We start from the raw sequence: 19,838 nt of genomic DNA on the forward strand, positions 1-19,838 counted from the left end.
CATTTTTATGGAAGAATCCAGTAAACGTAAGTTGCAAATGAGCAGACAAGCTAAATAAATAAAGAGAGGAAATGTTAGGAAAAAAAAGTATTTTCTGCTCACAGCAGCCACTCCACTCTATTCACTGATGTTCAGGACAGGCCTACACAAGCGGAAGAATTACAATGAAGTGTTCCATCTTCCTAACTTGGAAACTCTCTGGATACAGCAGTTGCAATTGATGGAAAGTTGAAGATCAGTTTTCTCTTTATAAACTGATTCTCTCTATGGATTTGATGACTTGATACATAAAAAAAACCCCACAACCTAGAGGTTTAAACAGTACAGTAGAAAGGTATTGTCTGAAGACACAAGATCGTGCCTTCAGAGGCAGGCAGACACATTTCCTAGACATTCATCAGCAACAGAGATGAATTTTGCTAGCAATTTTCTAGAACATAACCCTGAATCATGCACTTGGTATTGATTTTTTTTTTTTTAAACAAGTATTTTAAGTTTGGTAAGCAGAATCTTTATGATGGGGAAGCTACAGCCTTAGAAATAAAGATTCTCAGCAACGTCAAGTTCGTATCATCTATAACATGCAATCAAAATAATAATTGCATCTATTTGTTTCACAGCACTGCAGCTCAGAGCCTTGACTATTCTGCTGACTGTAGACCCACTTTGTTTCAAATTGTTAAATTAGGAATACTTTTCAGCTTAAAGTATCCATAAACCTAGACTAAAATGGGTCTAAAAACCACTTAGTATATCTGAAGTACGTAGTATAGAACAAAATATCATCTGTTACACAAGAACACCAGATACAATTTTGAGCACCTTCATTGACTTCTCAGGAAGAGACAATCTGGCACCTATTTTTAAACATAAACACTCCTGAGAGCACTGAGATGATTAGTGAAAGTGCCCAAGAGCTTGAGCAGTCGGAAAGACTGCATCTATACCAACTTACATCATTTATCTATGCCACTTCTCCAGACCAATTCTAGACTGAAGTACATTTTGTGATAGTTTTGAAAGCACAAAAAACAACATACACAAATCAATACTATGTTTTGTTTCAACATGATCTTTATCCTTAAAAAGGGAATATTTACCTAGCAAGTGGCACCCGCAATATATGGAAAAAAAAGATAATTAAGAAAAATAATATACAGTAAATCTGTAAAACCTCTTAGAACACAAAATACGCAAGTTTGTTTCAGGCTAAATTGTATTGTTGCCTCTGAAGTAGTCTAATTATTTGCAAACACTATGGAAAAAGAACAGTTGGTTAAAAACCAAGCAAACATCACAAAGAAACCATCTCAACAGGTCTTCACACATTTCAGTAACTTAGGTTAGTATTTAAGATGTCTGGGTTTGGTTTGAAACTTCCAAAATGCTTTGTATCTCATGATCTACCAGTACACTAAATAAAAGGATATTAGAAAACTGTCTAGTGTCTTTCTACTGAAAAAAGAACACAAAGCCAACCTGCTAGACTAAAACAGATCTCTAACTGAATTGTACAGATTAGAACAAAGTTATTCTGGAGGTCTTACAATGGATTGGTTAGTTTCCAGCATGTATACTTTCATAAAAAGCTTAGGTGTTTAATTAATACATAAAGAATCTAATTTTTTAAAAGTTACGGTCATCATCTACCACACTCAAACATCACAAACACACTGTATGCTACATCACTTCTTGGTGAATAAGTTTTTAATACCATTTTATTTCAGCACTATGAAACTCATCAAGAAACAACAGACCAGGCATATTTGCTATGCTTTCTTTTTGCCATCATTGCAAAAACAGGCTAGGATGAAAACTAACTGAAACACATCAGTCCCATGTTTCACATCTCTACTGAACTTTGACTTTTGATAAATACAATATGGCAAATTCAGCAAGAGTTCAGTGGGTTTTTTGAAGCAGAGTAGTAGGATCTGATATGAGTTTTATCCAACATTTAAGTCTGTTACATAATTCCAAGTAAACTCTTGTGGAAAAAGAAAAAAGACTAGCATGAAGAAACTAAAAGCTGCACCAGTATAAAAATCAATTACTATTTCACAACTAGAATTTACAGAGTAAGCCTCTCCCCCCAGATGACAATTCCATATGGAATGAAGGCTTGAAGTTATCTATTTGTTAAAGAGAGAACACTTATTCAGATAGAACCATCCAAAGGTTCAACATGAGATATATGTGGGGTCAGATCACAAGCAAAATCTCAGACTAGGCAATACTTCTCACGAGAAAATTAGAAGGGAAAATTTTAAGTTTTACAGCCTTTAATGAGAACATTTTATAACTATTTACCTAACTATGGCTTGAGATAGGCAAGATCTTTTAAATACTGTTAGAAGTTTCAGAGGTTTTTGTTTTGGTGTTTTGGGTTTGTTGGTCTTTTTTACATAACTATGAATGTAAGGCTAAAAATAGCAAGTATACAACCATAAACCCCCAAATTATGTAACTTCATGGTATTTTCCCCAATCTGTCTTTTTTTTTTTTTTTAATTCCAGCACACAGATTAGTTAATAACACAATTGACAGTCTTAAAAGAAAAAGTGAAGGCAAATACCTGTTTGAGGCTTCTACACACATCTCAAGAAATAGCACGACAAATATTGAAAGCTTATCCTGATACTGCTTTTCTCCAAGTTTTTAAGTGACCAGCACACATATACACATTTCAAGATTTTGGAAGCAACATTTCAAACAGACAGTACCTTGCTTCTAATAATTACTCTTTATCACTTCCATTTTACCAATCAAGAAGACTTTTGATCTAGAACATTCGTGTGCTCATTTGTACATACATAAATATATATGCAGGACAATACCTGTGAGATTCTTGTTCTCCCTTCATTTTCTCTACTTTTGATAACATGTCATCTACTTTGAATGTCTTCCTGTGAAGAAAAAGCAGAAAGAATAGTTTCACATAGCCACTATTCCCATAATATATAACAAGAAAACATATTCAGCCTAAACTTTGACTTGGTTTTAAATCTAAAACTGTCTCTATATACAATTTTAGCCTTCTGTTCAGAAAGCATCCTTTTTATACCTTTTTAGGCCTAGTAGCACACTCGTATTGAAGGGACACAACTGCAACACAGCTTCTCAAGCAGTATCGAAATAATATAAAGAATTAAACCCAGATCTTTCTTAAAGTAATCTTACTGCTCATAAGAAGTGTCATTTAACAGCACCGTATTCAAACCTTGCAATGAACATCTCTAACCATGTTTCAGCTTTGGTCAAAGAAAAGTCTTCCTGCTTTAGTGACACTTATACCTACTAGAAACTGATGTGTCAGCTCTTCAGTCATTACTATTTTAATCTTGCTCATAATAATGAAAAACACTTAAAACCTTATCTGACAAAACAGTTAAAAACCTTATTACAAAAACAAGTTCTTTCTACATAAAGTGATATTAAACAGACACAATGCAAAGAACAATGAATTCTGAAGCTACTTCCAGAGCACACTCACAGGAAACAGGGAGGATGACGATGACCAATGACAACGTCATAGAGAATAATGACTTCAAATAATTTCTCTCTGTAATTCTGACATCAGTCTGTTCACGCTCGTATGTTCAGCCTGTTCTACCATATGTACAATTCAGTGTTCACTGCTAAATAAAGTTCACCCATGAACAGAAGTTATTTGTCAATAATAGTTAAAAGTCTTCAAATTTTTCTTTAAATGAAAATTAACATTTGGACCTAGATGCCAACAAAATTGCACCAGACTAGAGTGACAACACAAAAGCTGTGAGGGCATCTTTTCTTTACATTTATACCTTAGAAAAATGAAATAAAAAGAACATAAGCTGTTGCCAAATACTGGATTTCTTTGGGGGAAGGGGGGGAGGGGTGGTGGGACGACAACAACAACGTGCTCTGAGGAAGTGGAAAGCACTGTCTACAGAAACACCCTGACTGAAGAACCACTGATGTGGTACGTTGTCTACATTCAGCATGTAATGCATCCGAGTGATTCACTTACAAATCACATGGTGGCTAAACTGGACAAGAAACAAGAAACAGTCAGATAACAAGGAGAAAAATAATTATGATTTGTGTAGAAAACAATCACTGACTCAAAGCACTACTCAGCCTAAGATTCATACAGATGACAGATTCAAGAACTGACTCACCTACACTAAAACATGGGATTATTAAAACGAGCATTGCAATGCTCAGCTTTAAAGCAAGACATGTTAAGAACAGAGGAATTTGGTAAAATTCTAAGGTAAAAAATTCTCTGCGTGCACTTTGCCCAAGCTCAAAGTCAGCCACTGTTCTGTAGATCAGCAAGTAGTACAATTATCTTTACAAGGCTTTCTTCAGACTAAAGAATCGCTTGAACCAGTTCTAGAGCAAAGCTATGTCACGATCGGAATACGAGCCAGAAACCAGCTGAGAGACAAACATGTTTCAGGAATGGGGGAAAGTTCAACAGTCATTCATAAAATATACTAATATCTGACACAGCTTGCATTTGATATTCATGAGCATTACTGATCCAGAACAATGGCACCACCTTTCCCAACATCAAACTCAGGTTAGTTAAAACAAGAGGAGAGTCCTCCTAAGTATCTTTCAGAAAAACTAAAAACAGCAACCAAAAAAGCCATTAAAACAAATTGTTGCCTTTAAAGTGAACTTGTAAGAACATTAAAAAAACAGAACAGAAATTTCCTTAAATGGAATTACCGTGTTTAGGTTCCCATGTTCCCAAGCATAACAGACAAAACTAATTTTTTGCAATAACCATCCCTAACACTCAGGATTTTCAAGACAGCATTTACTAGTGCTACAAGTATGCGCATCTTGCGCATTCCTTTCTCCACCCACTCTTCTTCCAGTCAAGCACAGTAATAATTAACAAAGCATTAGAAGTCACATTATAGTATGTCATTACTCTACCAACAAGCACAAAAAATTTATTCCTTTATCCAAATACTGTATGGGAAGCAACTTTTATTGACAGTAACCTCTTCTCAATGCTAAAATTTGGTCTAATAGCACAGCAACACCTGAAGACAGACCCAGAGGCAGAAAGCCCGTTTCAATATCAAGAATCACTCGAACCGAGCACGTTACCTCTCCAACAAGCAGCATCTTCAATACTTTTTAGCCCAAGTTGACACAGACCCACTGCCTTATTCTCTATCAACATTTCTCTATAGTTTAAGCATTCTAGTCTTTATTATAAACACTTTCTCAGTGCTAAACATACAGGCCAATGACAATGGATAATTTCTTGGTAAAAATGCCGTTTTACTTCCCTGCCTCCAAGTGATAAATTTGTCTGGCATTTTTCTCAGACTACCATAGAGCTAGAGATAAAAGACATGGAGCTATAATTACTATTGTGATCGGTAAGTTCTATAAAGTTTGGAGATAACTTCCGTGTATTTGACGTATGATACTGTTTACTGAAACAGCAATCAAAACAAACAACAATTTAAAAATGGCAGAATTCAGAGGTTCTAAGGGAATAAATATATTAATATACCTGTATAGTCATGGTTCACATAAGCAGGCTAACAATGACACAGTTCCAAAAGATACTTCATTGAAAAGAGAACTCTAACACTTTCACTATACCGAAGTCAGGTACATAATTTTTTCCTAATATAAGCCTCAGGAAGATCTTCTACTCTAGTTTGGATATTTTTTCTCTTTTAAAGCCTCTTTTTTACCACAATAACAGGCTCACATACCTTAACTACTTCTACTGAACGAAGAATGGAAATTAAGGTCTTGTGCACATTTGAAAGTGTTTACCAGCACAGATCAGCAAAAAAATATCCTGCTAACCTCCTCTGGAAGTTCAGTTGAGACTGTTTTGCCACAGTCTCTCAGTTCTGCCACCACACCTAAATAGTCCAAACTACCTTTAAACTACTACTTTTGTGGTTTTAACTAGGCTGAAAGAGAAGGACCACGGTACTGACAGGGCACGGAAAGGTGGGAAGGGGGGACCCAGGAGAGAGGAATGCACTTCTTCACAATTACTTTCTGGGGTTTTTTTTCCCCCTCAACTACGCTAGCTCTCTTCTGTTCCACTATTGTGTTTTTATAAAGAAAACATACTGAAATGTTTTACTTAATCTTCCTAGACCTAATTACCAGAATGATTTCAGTAAGTCAGTATTGTCAGAAAACTAGTGAATGAAACGGCTATTCATCTGCCGTTATGAGAACACGACCTGACTAAAATCACAGCTCTAAACCAAAGCATTAAGGGAACTAGTAAAAATTAGCACATTTCAAAGAGAAACTAAGCATTACTTGTGCAACTGAATCTGAACTGGAATTTGGAACAGCAGACAACACAACGTACATGCTAAGTACCATTTCTTGTTTCCCAGCAACTACAGCAGATATCCAAAGAAACAGATTCAGGTAAAAGAACATATGCATTCAATTAACTATAAGTTAATATAAGTTACAAGCAAGAACTTCCTGTTGCACAATTCTAGTTTAAAAAAAAAAAGACAACAAAACATCCTGAACATTATTTCTTAAAATTTGGCTCTGCCTTATTTTAAAATAAGCAAACAATTCACTTCGGTAACTTTTATTAGAAAAAGTAAGTGGCAACTTCAAGTTTTTTTTTTTTTAAATAAATAAATCTGATAATTACCTGTCTTAATACTTGAAGTTGTATGTTACAGATACAGCTTTAAGGAAAAGCTCTATTGTAGCAAAGCTAGTGGCAAAAACATTAAACAATATCCAAGAGAACTGAGATAAAAACGTGCAAATTCTATTGCTCAACAGATCATTCAAATACTACCTTCCTTGGACACAAATACAGTTTAAATTAGAATTGTCTGTGTGTTCAGACGTTATTGCTATTCCTTCAGTGTTCGTGATTAAGTATTTCAGTCCCACAGCAACTGTTTCCAAGCGATAAGAACTTTAGTGTTAAAATATTTTAAAATAAATGTTCAGGCTACAAAACAATTCCAAAGTATAACAAATGATTCTCAGGGAGGGGGAAGTAACTGAAAGGACTTTGTGATTCTGCTAATCAATAATGTACACTGCACTTTTCACTCTGCAGTATTTATGTATTATAAAGTCTATTGACATGCAGGTGTAGCACTCCACATGACAGGAAAGACTATTTTGTAATGCTGAAACTGAAGCCCATTTCTCAGACATATCCAGTTCAAAGCAATCTTTTCAAAGCGTTTGCTGGATTTTTTGTAAAATGCTATGGACTGATGTTCTTCATTTTTCAGCTTGTAAAATAATTACAGAAATAATTACTGGATCCTTCCAAGACAAATTAACAAAACAAATAGTTTTGTGTTTGGGGTTTGTTTTCATTTTTTTAAATAAACAGTTAGGTTACAATTTAAGCTAAAATGTTTCATATGATTATGATCATGCGCCATTGATTACAAGAACTCAGGCATTACACAGTTGGGCTTTTTTTTTGTTTGTTTGCTTTAAGAAGTTCTCACCCAAAACAGAAAAACATGGGAGAATAAGTTAGGATTCTGCAGATAGTTATCCACATTTGAGTACTCCCAGCATCAACAGAAATCACAAGCATAAAGTCACACACACTCTTAACATGGCAGAAAAGTTCTTAGGTCTCAGAAATCAACTGTAAAGTGACATATGCATTTTTTTAAGTTCTTCAAAAAGAAAAGGTCATATTTTACACATCTCATCAAAAGAGGAGGTCACCTTCCACTATTTTTTGGACTTCTGCTACTTGGTTAATATTTTAGGATTACTTTTTGAAAACAATTTTACCTTTTGATATTTGTTCGGGAGTTTCTGTGGGACATGTAAGTGAGAGTTCTGTGCAAAAATATTGGCTGCAGGAAAAAAAAAGAAAAAGGTTATACTTTAATTAAAACTTCCTACAAGTCCAAAGTAAAGGAGTGATAAAGACCAATTACTCACTGCTATTAGATTCCGAGTACGTAGAAATCTGTATATCTGTGTTGGCTCTAAGAAAAAGAAACACACGTTAACCAACATACCTTATACCTCCAGAAAGACATCCTTATAATGATAAAAAAAGTATCTAATTCAGCATGTTGATTTTTTTTTAAACAACTATCACGAAAGTTTCAGTGAAGCATCACGATGTCCAAATAACTTCGAGTTAACAAGTCAAAGGTTACTCCACCTACTGTACAACACAAAGCAACTTGTTGTTTAAGCTACCATAAATCGGTAGTCACAACTCAAGTACAACTGCTCTTGCCTTCTACAAAATAGGTTTCTTACAGGCTCTATATCATAAAAGGGCAAAAAAACTATCTCAACATACTATAACCTATCGTGAAAAACAGGTAAGTTTTCTTCACAAAGTTAATGAACAATCTGATACAATACCAAAATCGTATACTAAATTTACAGAGTTGGACAATTTGGTATCTGATTGTTTCATCCTTCTGGAAAGTACCAAGGTCACTTGCACAAGGTACCAAAACAAGAATAGGGACTGTCAGTTGACTGTGACGCATTACAGATTATTCTGAGCTAGGAAATGAATTTCCAAAACCTTTTACATTCACAGGATCATAAAAACGTTGACTCTGGTAAAGCAACTATTGTTTCAAAGTGCAAATGGAGGGAGGATAACGCAGCCATATGCAATATTGACACGAAAGGGTAGCATCATTTGAAATCGGTGTCATAACCAAAGTTCAAAAGATCAAGACTTGCCTACAGAAAAGACGATCGTCAGTTTAGTTTTAACCAATTCAGTTAAATTAGGACAAAAACCTGTTTTTTGCCAGGTTATATCTAACAATAATTCCAATCGAAACTGAAATACACCCTTTTAAAATGGAAATAAAAGTCAGCTTCATTAGGTAACATCAGCAAGAAACTTGGAAATGACCTGATGAAACACAAGTGGAGAGAAAGAGACAGAGCACGGAGAATGCCTTGATGCCCATGCTAAGGCTGCTAACACTGTGTCTGTTTCCAACATAAAGAAAGCAAACTTCTACTTATTTTTAAGAAATATAAAACTTTATTTTCATACGACTACAAAAGATTTATTTCAAATAGCTGGAAATCTTGTTGTAATTTATGGAATTCTGTGATTAGAAGTGAAAAAGGACAGCATTTTGTATCTTTTATCCCTTTTTATAGATATGATTCAGCCTTATTTCTACATTTATGCATGTAAGACCCTCAAAAAAATCTATCATTAGAGAGAAAACCTTAAAATGATCCCAGCATTTCCTTTTAGAAGCCTGATGAAAGCCAGTAGAACTCTGCTTAATGCATATTTGCATAATAAAATCTGTACTTTTCAAATCAAGATAAAAGATAGAAAAGAAAGAAATTAAGAAACGTGTAAGAAAAGTGAAAATAGAGAGTAGTCACAACTTTTAAAGAAACATCCCAGGTTTTTTAGTCTCAAAAAAACCATGACATAATGATAATCTACAAAGGTATAAAAACATTAAACTACATTCAGAAGGATGTAATTTAAAGACAGTGCTCTGCTGCTTCAACTTCAGTTTTCCCAAGTAGGAAAATTCTGAAACACACTTTTCAACCTGCAGACAGACATATGTTTCACAAGTCCATATTACTCAGCAAAAGCTTAAAATAAATCTTTATCTTTTTCTAGCATATGACCTTGAAAAGGGACAAACACACTCAAGCAGAATGTGATTCAATACTACACGTGTTAGGATATTTTAATCTAATACTTACTGCAATTTCCCCATAATATTCACCCTACAGAGCAAACACACCACGACACATTTACACTGTGACTTACTCCTGATCGCTACCTGCACAGCGCTAACGCTTCCCTGTCTGACAGGCTGAGGCATGGGAATTTTCCCTCCCCATCTTGGACGCTGACACCCAACAAACCTCTTAAAACTCATTTGCCACTTGACCAATTTGCAAGTGCAGCATTTACTGGCCATACAAGTTTAGCAGGGCTAAAGCTCAAAGGACCTCACGGATTTGAGACACCACCAAAAACTCTCAACACTGTCACCGCCTGTAGCAAGTGAGCGCGAGCAGTGACAGCACCAGTCCCAGAACCACACCACGTATTCAGTAGGGCATAAAAAATTTCCTCCAAATCCTAGCAATTCCACGGAAACCTTTTAGTACAACCTAAGTTTGTTGCTACACTGCGCTTTTGAACCAGACTTCCATAAACAACTTTCTGGTGTATCCAAGGGGATTCTCCTCCTATCTGGAACTGCCACAGGGTGATGAGTGGGTCACGAAGGTCAACTTCCAATATGAAATCGCAACTAAGGGACAATTATTGCCAGACAAAGAGAAACCAAGTACAGTGAAGTCTTAATCACATCCTGCCCCTGAAAGGGGCTCCAAAGGCAGCCGCGACGAGAGAAGAGCCTGCTCGTTCCCCGTTCCCCAGCGCCTCCGAGGGCTGCTGGCGGAGGGAAGGGACCCGGCCGCCCCGAAAGCCTGACGGGAGCTGTTACTGAGAAGCCAAGTTCACCGGCTGAGCGCAGGCACACACCCCCGCCCTCCGCCCACCGGGCCCCGGCCCCGGGAGCCTCTCGCCGCCCTGCCCGCACACCGGCCCCCGAACCTCGCGCTTCCGCCCGAGACCCGGCGGGCCCCCGCCTCCCCGGCGGAGCCCCTTTCCTCCCCCAGCCCCGCTGCTCTTCGCCCTCCTCTCCGGTCCCAGCTCCCTCCCTCCCCCGACCATGTTTACCCCCGGAAGCCCCTACTCTCCATAGCCCTCCCCTCCTCCTCCTCCCGCCCTTTCTGCGGCGGCCCCGGCCGGTCCCGCCGGCTCGGGCCCCCACTTCCTCCCCCGGCCCGGTACTCACTCTCGAAGGCCTGAAGAAAGAGCTCGTGGTCGGCCTGGATCTGCTCCATCTTCGGCTTCTTCACGGGGGGCAGCGCCGCCGCCGCTGCCGCCGCCGCCGAGGAGGCCGAGGAACCGCCCGAGTAACCGCTTCCTCCACCGCCGCCGCCGCCGCCTGCAGCACCACCGGATTTGCCGCCGGGAGCCGCCGCCGCGGCGGAGCCCCCAAACCCCCCGCCGCCGCCGCCTCCACCGCCACCTCCTCCTCCTCCTCCGGCGGCGCCGCCAGCGGAGCCCGAGCTGGGCCCCGCACCTCCACCGTGCTTCTGAGGAGCCATGGGCCTGGCCCCCGAGAGGGCCCCGGCAGGACGGAGACCGAGCGGGGAGGGAGGGGGCGGCTGGGGCGGGTGGGGTGAGGCGGGGGGAGGGGAAGCGCCGAGCTCCAACTCCTCTAAGTCTCCTCCGCTCCGCTCTCCGCGGCGCTGCGACCAGCCGAACCCGACGACCACGACGCGCCCGCCTCCCCCACTCGCCCATTGGCTCCGAAGATGGCGCCGCACCGCCGCATTGGCCAGCGCCAGGCCCGCCCCCGCGTGACGCACGGATGGTTCTGGAAGAGTTTGGTTGGTCCGTGCGCTCCGCCGCTTGGCGCTTCTCCCCTCCCCCTCCTTTGAACTGAATTCGCGGGAAAGGGCCGCTCGCCCCGCCGCGCGGGGCACGCTGGGTAGAGCGGGCCGCCTCCGCCTGCCGGTGCGCGGGGGCCGCTCTCCCGGTTCCTGCTCTTCCCGCGCCGCCGCCCGCCCCCGCCGGGCTGCGCGGAGCTCCGGGCTTTCCGTGCCCTTCCCCGCGGCTCTGCCCCGCGCCGCGTCCCGGTGCCTCCGCGGCCGCGCAGGTAGCCGGCGCCCCGCTCGCCTGAGGCGAGACGCCCCCTGCGCGGCGGCGCCGCGGAGGAGCCGCTCCGCAGCCCGCAGGAGCTCGATGGCTGAAAGAGCCAGATTAGTCGAAATAGAAGCCCGGGGTTAAATCGGAATCGGTTTTGTGGTAAAAATGGTTATACCGGGTCGGACGCGGCGCCCCGCCGGTATCCCGTAGCTTTAACCTTAATTAACCGTGAGGTTTTCTCAGGAGACAGCACAGGAAATCGCCCATAGGTGCAGGGAAACGAAGTCTGAGGTAAAATGTTTCTGGTTTTATTCCCGCCTTTCTCCGCTTAACGAGGACTCGCGGAATCCTGAGGGCAATGAAAGCTGTGCCACCCTCAAGTCCTGACAGCTGCCCAGTACGGCCCAGCACGCGCTCAGGATCGGGCCTGCGGGGCGAGCTCCGGGACTGCTTCACACCTGCGACAAAACCAGTCCAGCTGCAGTGGGAAAATTCAGCTCTGGCTTTATTTAATCGAGTCCTTATCAGCGGCGTGGCGAGCTCAACACGTAAAAGGCTTCGCCAGCCATCCCGTTCTGTTTGCTTTCTTTGGCGAAACTTTTCGAGAGCCGTTGTACAAGGTAGGGTAAAAATGGTCTGTGTGACATACAGCTGTGAATTCTGACACCAGGCACAACTGGGATGCTGGCACTGTACCATCTCGGTTTATCTTCTAATTCCTAGTGCTAAGGAAAATGAACTTAATGATAAATATCAAGAGGAAAACCACATAACGAAGCCAGCTGTGCTGTAAATGTGCCTTACGTTATCGAGAGGGGGATTCTAATGTGATGCCTCAATTGTCTGTTATTAACCTTGTTATGTTTTAAGAAAACGTACATATACCTCACACATTCGGATAAGTTAGTCTTTATAGGCTATTATTTCCCCCCCCCTTTTTTTTTCCAGTTCCTTAATATTTATTCTTATTTAATATCTGAAATGTTAATTTTATTTTTCAATTACCTCCCCTCTTTTTGCTTTTTCTGCTCCACTGTTTATTTACCTTTCATGTTTATTTTGGAAAGATCTTTTCTTCCCTTACACTTTTTTTTAAATTACTCTTCTTTCTTTCCTTCCATTTTTATCAGATGTTGATGTTTTACATGCAGTCTTTTCTGTAATTTGTTTCAACCTTAATTTTCGTACATTTTTAGAAATTCGTCTTTGTCACTGTTTAACGTACATTCTATTTTTCTTCCCTCCAAACAAAAAGTGATATTTCTAAAATATCCTGTTAGATATTTTATCCTGCATATCATAATTGTCTCTGCTTAGTATTTCAGTTTCTTGATCATCTATTTCCTACTCAATTTCTCTACAGCCACTTGTTTGTCATTACTGAATATGTCTTTAATTGCTGGCTGCAGCAATGTTTGATGCACTGTACATTTCTGAGGACCTTGCATGTAGTTTCTTCGCTCTTAATACCAGGGGACTTCCTGGTGAGCCTGCTGATGCACTGGGTAGTTGCCAGTCTTACGAACTCATAGACTAGGGAACAACAGCATGCCAAATGAAGAGAATCTTTCAAACGAAGAGCATCTTTAGGTGATCAGAGGTTGATCTTGAGGTCAGTGATCCCTGTGCCAAATGGCAGAAGGTAACAAATATTGCAGTATGTGTGAGAAAGGCTCCTAAATGTTCCATAGGTGCAATTTTGTCCTTGGAAGTTGTTTATTGCCTGAAATCTATTTGTTTTCTCCCTACTGTTTACAAGCCTCTGCTGCTTCTGGTGGCTCATCCTTCTAAATTTCAAAACCAGGAGGAGGAGCCAGAGGGCAACTTTCCAAGCAGGAGTAAGAAAGATAATTAGGCAATTAATCTGTGGCGTTGGAGTCGGATCTGCTTGTGAACAGAGGGACTAGGGATGAGACTCTAGCCTTGAGTGGGACAGGACAACATGACAGAAAATGTGTTCACATGAGCCCTCTGCAAGCACAGGACTGACTGCCAAATAGTAAAGCTTCGATAACTTAGTTGGTAGCCAGACTTCATTTTTTGAGTTGTTTAGACCTGCTGCCCTGAGCTGTTCATATGTACTTAAAGAGCGTGCTGTTGACATGTGCTGTGTTCAACTGAAAGAGCCTCAACAACTTTGAAATGTCATATTTGGGGCTTCACGGCATGGATGGCTAGAAAGAGCGCAAGGCATAAAATAACAACTAACTTTTATTTGCTATGCACATTTAGAAGCAAGAAAATAAATAGTCCTTTTTATCAAGATGGAAATCATTATGGTTTCCTCAGAAGAAATAAGCTGTGGCATGAGACTGTTGTCGCCTTGACCTGCCTGGTAATACAGACCCCTGTAGATTTTACAGATGCATTTATTAAAAAATAAATAATTAAAACAATGTTTTTTGTACATATATACCAAGTAACAGAAAGAAGTTGGCTGTATTTAGCAAATGACGGGGTGCCTGCAAAGCCAGTGAAATGTGTTTTCTAATAAAGCAGTCTAAAGAAGATAAGCAGTGAAATAAAGTGTACCTCACTGAAATTGGTACCGACTCGTAAAATTAAAAAAGGAAAAGATGATGACACGTAGTGTATTTTTTAGCTATAAATATAGAAAATATCCTACCGTAATGCAAAAAGGGCAATTTCATAAGTTTAATGTGATAAATGAAAGAAACAATTTGCGAACCAGGGTTGTTTTTGGAACAAATTCCTGGCAGTGAAAGCAGAAGTAACTGGCAGAGGTACTTTTATGCTGTGTCAGATTTTATGTCTTTAGATGGCCAAGCCAGTCTTGTTTTCACGTGCTGTTAGTGGGATTTGCATGTGATAACCAAAAGATCATATTTGTTTCCTGCAGATCGAAAGCATATGCTACTTCTCAGTCTCTTTGTCTGAAGATTTTTTTGTAGCCTGTACATACCCTGTCATCCTGAAAGGCCAAACTGCAGTGATTTTTAACTCTTCAGATATGTATGAAAAAGTGCATGCATATTTTATACCAATTTATGAATTTTTTTCTTCACTTCATAGTTACATGCTTTTCTTGGTTGCCTGTAGTACGCCTATAGCCACATTACTTAATTTTCCAGCTTCCAGTCCTCCAAATTACTGTATCTCAGCACAGGAATGTTTACAAAGTAAATCCTTTATTAAAGAGGAAATAAATACTTGTACGCTTGGAGCTCAGTCTAAATTAAAGTTCTGTCAGTATAATTATACTGTTTTCCTCACATCTTTAAGCATGGGTTTGTATATATAGATTGTTAGTAACTAACTAAATACTACTACAGATCTAGCTTCTGAGAACTTGATTTTAAATGTAACTTTGGAACAAGAGAGCAGTGCTTACTAGCTGCATATAAACTTTTGGTCACTCTTTTTTTAAAAATTGCTTACAGATTCAGGCCATCATGAAAGTCAGTGTCAGTATTTATTAGGGAGTGCTACTACATCACATAGGTGAGGAACTGAAGTTTGCTATTTAGAGTGTTGCTGAGAATAACAAATCCACGGCGAGTATTCTGGGTAGCTGCATTTCTTTATTTTGGCCTCAAGCTAATGAGCACTTCCAGTGGGATTCAAGGGCATCCAGCATGGAACAGACCTTACACACTCCACTTCTGTGGTTACATCCAAACTTTACTTCTTTCTGTTTTCATGCTTCCAGGTTCTCCTTCCCATCTGTCCAGCCCACCAAACCCAGGTTTTCCATGAGAGAAGTGAGAACGCACAAATGTTGTAGAACGGAAACAAACAAAAATACTTCATGCACAGATGGGAAGGTACGGATCCCGCAGCAGTATTACTGTACTCCAAATACAGACCCATTTCAGTTCCATCTTTCTATCACTTACAGGAATAAACTTCACTAGATGCTGAGTTAATTTAATCTCCAGTAGTTACTAGTTCATTTTCCAGTTTGTATTCTTTATTTTCAGCCTGATTCAATGTTGATCAGCAGTAACAGGCCATGGAAAATATTAGATAAGCTACTCTTCCCTGCCTACTTGGAAAGCAACAGTCAACTCCCACTGTGTTTTTGCAGCCTCTTGTAAACAGAGGCTACATAATACTGCAACTGGAGAAAGGGAGTAGCTACAGCTTTCTGGATAACAGCATGGGAGCGGGTAGGTGGAGTACGGGGGATATTTAGGATGGCAGGATCATATTGCGGTTGGGGTGGTAGCTCTCAGTTTCAGTTTGCTTTTCTGCATGTTAATGTCTAGTGCTGCCCTGTTTTTATAAGCAGGGAATTAAGAAAAGAGAAAATAAACTTTACCGGGAGGGAACAACTGTACTGAAGCACAGCAAAGGGGAGAGCTGAGATCTGACACAGCTGTCCAAGTGTCCTGATGTAGCACGGCACAGGGGAGAGCTGAGATCTGACACAGCAATCCAAGTATCCTGATGTGCAGCTATGAGTGCAGTGTATGTGGAAGATTGACAGAGCGGCCACTTGTGAGTCTCATTCATGTGTTTGGTTGGGGACTCCTTTTGTGCAGAGTTGTTCAAACGTATTCCAGGAGCACAGGACTCAAGGAACTGGGCCCTCGGGGAATCTTAATGCGCCCATAATGCACCGCTTTCAGTGAGCATGTTGTTTATGTGTCTTGAATTATTGTAGAGACCAAAAAGTGAATGCACAGTATGTTTTGCACCACTGAGTCACCCATCTTCTGCATTCACATGGTGAACAATAAGTGACAATTATTAGTCATTATTGCTTAGTATAAATGTGTGCTCAGGAGTTGTTTCTTGGAGTTCTCTTAGTGATGTTTTAATATAATTTTCATGGCTTTTCTACAGTGAAATTTATTTCCCGATTTTCAGTTGATTTATTTTTACTTGGTGGCTTTTTAGCAGTAGTGTTTGTCTGTAGTGTTTAGATCATGGGACTAAAAATACCAGGATTGTTTTGAAAGCATTATGAAAAGCCTAGGCCCAATATATTAATATGCTCTAGAAAGGCAGGAGATCTCTTAAGATGATTTAACTGTAAGCCCAGAAATGTACTAACAGTAAAAGCACTCATTACAGAAAAATACATCTCATACAATGACCTAAAAAAAAGTTTATAATGTAAAAACAGTAACTTCGGGATAACATCCACTTAGTTTTACAGACAAAGCTTAAAATAAGATCTTTATTTATGTAAGATGGGACCAAAATCAAAAGGAAATGTCTGCTGAAAGAAAACAAGGTAGTGTTATTCACCTTTGTTAAAACCTGAATAAATTCCATGTGTCACTGGAAACTCCATAGGTAGGAAATGGACACGTGGAGTTTCTGTGCAGGAGGAGGACTGCTGTTGCTCAGTTGAGCTCACACAGCACTTGCAACAGACGTTATCTGGCTTACTCCTTGGTCTGTGCCCTTCATTTTGAATGTCTTCATCAAATTTGTAATTTTTCAAAAAATTGAAGCTGCTTGAGGTGAATGGCATAAAAGTTCTTGTCCCTTTTGTCCTCAGAGAAACTGTAGATCTTTGTCATGAGCCCCTTTTTTAAACTTGAGCTACAGAAAAGAAAATTGTAGGCTTTTAACATTTTAATCCAGAGTTGTTTGCCTTTTTTTTACAAAAAAACTGTAGACCTCTTGCATATGATAAATTCACAAAAAAAACACCCCACACTGCAATGTTTAATGTATGATTCTAAACAAAATACACAGAAAAAAACATGCCAAATCTTGAAGTTTACATGCTTAATACATGGAAATGGAATAGGAATCATGCAAGTTCATACTGTAATCTCAGAGATCCAGCATGTGTAGTGCTTACTGCACAACTGTCAAAAAATAATTCTAAGTGAACTTTCAGGCATTGTCTTCTCTTAACTGAGTCCCAGAAACTGTGAAAGATACGGCAACTGAAAAACTTTTGATGCAAACTTAATGATTAAACTCAGAAATGCAGAGATCAAAGAGAAACTGCTGGGAAGATGTGAGAATTAAGTCAGTTACAGATGTAAATAGAAGTTTCTCACCAAAAGGTCTGTTGACAGTGCAAGAATGAGGGCTTCAATCAGTCAAAAAGAAAAATATAGGAGAATCAAAGAATATGTCAATAGATAGTAAACTGAAACCTAAAATTAATTAGTCATCAAATGAATTTTAGCTTAAGTAAGGAATAAGTTTTAACAGGGACCAATGCTTGCTTTTGTGGCTAAACCAAGTACAGGTTAATAAGAGGAGAATTTTGAATTTTGTCATCAGCAATTACTTAAATGGTAAGATCAGGGCAGAAGCTGTTTTCCTAAAGTTTTCCAGTTAGCACAGGTATACAAAATTCACACATGGGAGAGCTTATCTAAATGTTTCACACCAAAGTTAACATGTTATTTGTGGTTTTATATGCTAGGGGTTGCTTCAGAAGGTTTTTACAAGAGTTTATCTTGTTTTCAGAATGCTGTTTGGGATACATGATTCTGCACACTATGATCTGAGTTATCCATACTACAGAAGTAGTTTTACTGGTTGTTGCCAGGACTGTGGTCAAAGTACTTTCAGCGCACCAAACGCATCTCCACAGAAGGAGGTGAGAAACATCGCAGCAGGCAAATTGTGACCAATCCTAATCCCACTCTTTGGAAGGAGAAATAAATCTCTATATGGCATAATTTATACTCTTTGGCATGCCAGTTTAATTGATGCTGGTACTGACATCTTTGCATTTAAAAGACAGGAAGCTTTGCTCTGAGGAAGTTCTACCTTTGCCTGATGATACAGCTTGGTCACCCAAGGCCGTGCCACAGTTTCACCTGCTCTTTGAACCTAGACAGGTTAGTCAGGTAAATTAAGATTAGCACAACTCTGCTCTACAGAGCTCTGGCGACAACCCTAAGTACAAATGTACGTGCGAGAAATAATATTAAATTAAAGGTAATTAAGCAGTACATTTCATGGTGTTGACAATTTGGGGGTATGTAGGACTGATACAGTTTTAAATTGTTGAAATGTGACTGGTGTTCCACTGGATTATGAACTGGCAACTCGAATATGATGACTGACTAGTTATAACTGCCCTGCTGCATTTAGACAGATGTCAACTACTTACTAACCAGCCAAACGACCAAATCAAATTAAAAGGCATACTTGCAGCCACTACTGTACAAGCCCCTGGGGACCCCGAATAAACAGATGGATCTTGTACTGAGTACCAGATGTGAATTGGCAGGGAAGGAATTCCAGAGGCATCATTCCCCTTCACTGAAAATTCGCTGTGTATAGATGTTCAGATCTTGAGGCGGTTGAGAAGAAACAGAATGTCTCAAAATGAGTAGGAGGAAAAGCCTGATTCATAAAAATTCAAGTTCAAAGCCAATGCAGAGAAGAAAGTAAAGGTCTTGCCTTTTTAAAGAGACTATACGTAAGAGTAAATTGTCAGATAATAGTTCTGTTAAGGTATCGAATGAAAATGTTTATGTTTTTTTTACCACTAATAGTTGAAGAAGAGATAAGTGAGTGAATGAAATTCTAGGAAGCATTCACATCTAATGCTGCAGAGTAAGGACCAACAAGCTGCAAAAGTAAAGCAATGCATTGACAAAGAGAAGCTTTTGTCTATCAGAGTGGAAAAAATAACATTTGTGTAGGACAGGATCGTGTACCGGTGTTAATGTAGGTATGGAGCAGGCCAACTGACCCATTGCATAGTCTTAAATATAAATTTTTGGAGGCTCAGAGTGGAACTGCAGTGATGAAACCCACTGTTTATGCAGATTGACTGCTGGTTTTGGCAGAGGCAAAGCCAAAGTGTCATGTAAATTGTTTTAATTACAAAACCAGGGAAGTTCATGTAGTCCAAAGTTTGGGTTAGTCTATTTTTGAGAGTAAATGCTGCAACAAATGTGTTCATATATTTTTAAACCAAAGCCCCACATTCTCAGTAAGTGCTTTGAGGGCTTTGTTAAAAATGCGTCCCTAAGGACGAACCACTGGCTCAGCTGAAGTCAGTGGAAGTTTCCCAACCATTTTCATGGGGTCAGAACATCACTCTCATTGTTTAGAAGGCATCTCCATATAGTATGAGTTAACTGTAAAATACTGTACATCTGCTGGCATCTTCTAAAAAGCTCTAATTTTTTATGCACTCATGTAGTAAAACAGCAGAAACAATTAAGATATATCTAAATCAATTTAGAATTTA

At 39.7% G+C, this 19,838-nt stretch overlaps 1 protein-coding gene across 1 annotated transcript in view; it reads right to left on the bottom strand.

The window, feature by feature from the left end:
* Nucleotides 1–11,145, bottom strand: part of SUZ12 (SUZ12 polycomb repressive complex 2 subunit) — a 31,498-nt gene extending 20,353 nt beyond the window's left edge. Inside the window, exons 1-5 of the mRNA XM_086623942.1 lie at nucleotides 10,830–11,145; nucleotides 7,942–7,988; nucleotides 7,789–7,853; nucleotides 2,838–2,906; nucleotides 1–50 (exon numbers count right to left, since the gene is read on the bottom strand). Coding sequence (XP_086480068.1) covers nucleotides 1–50; nucleotides 2,838–2,906; nucleotides 7,789–7,853; nucleotides 7,942–7,988; nucleotides 10,830–11,145 — 547 coding nt within the window. The remainder of the gene's footprint in view (nucleotides 51–2,837; nucleotides 2,907–7,788; nucleotides 7,854–7,941; nucleotides 7,989–10,829) is intronic.
* Nucleotides 11,146–19,838: the final 8,693 nt, after the last annotated feature.

Source organism: Tauraco erythrolophus, chromosome 20 (assembly GCF_009769465.1).
Source record: "Tauraco erythrolophus isolate bTauEry1 chromosome 20, bTauEry1.pri, whole genome shotgun sequence".
Taxonomy (NCBI): Eukaryota; Metazoa; Chordata; class Aves; order Musophagiformes; family Musophagidae; genus Tauraco; species Tauraco erythrolophus.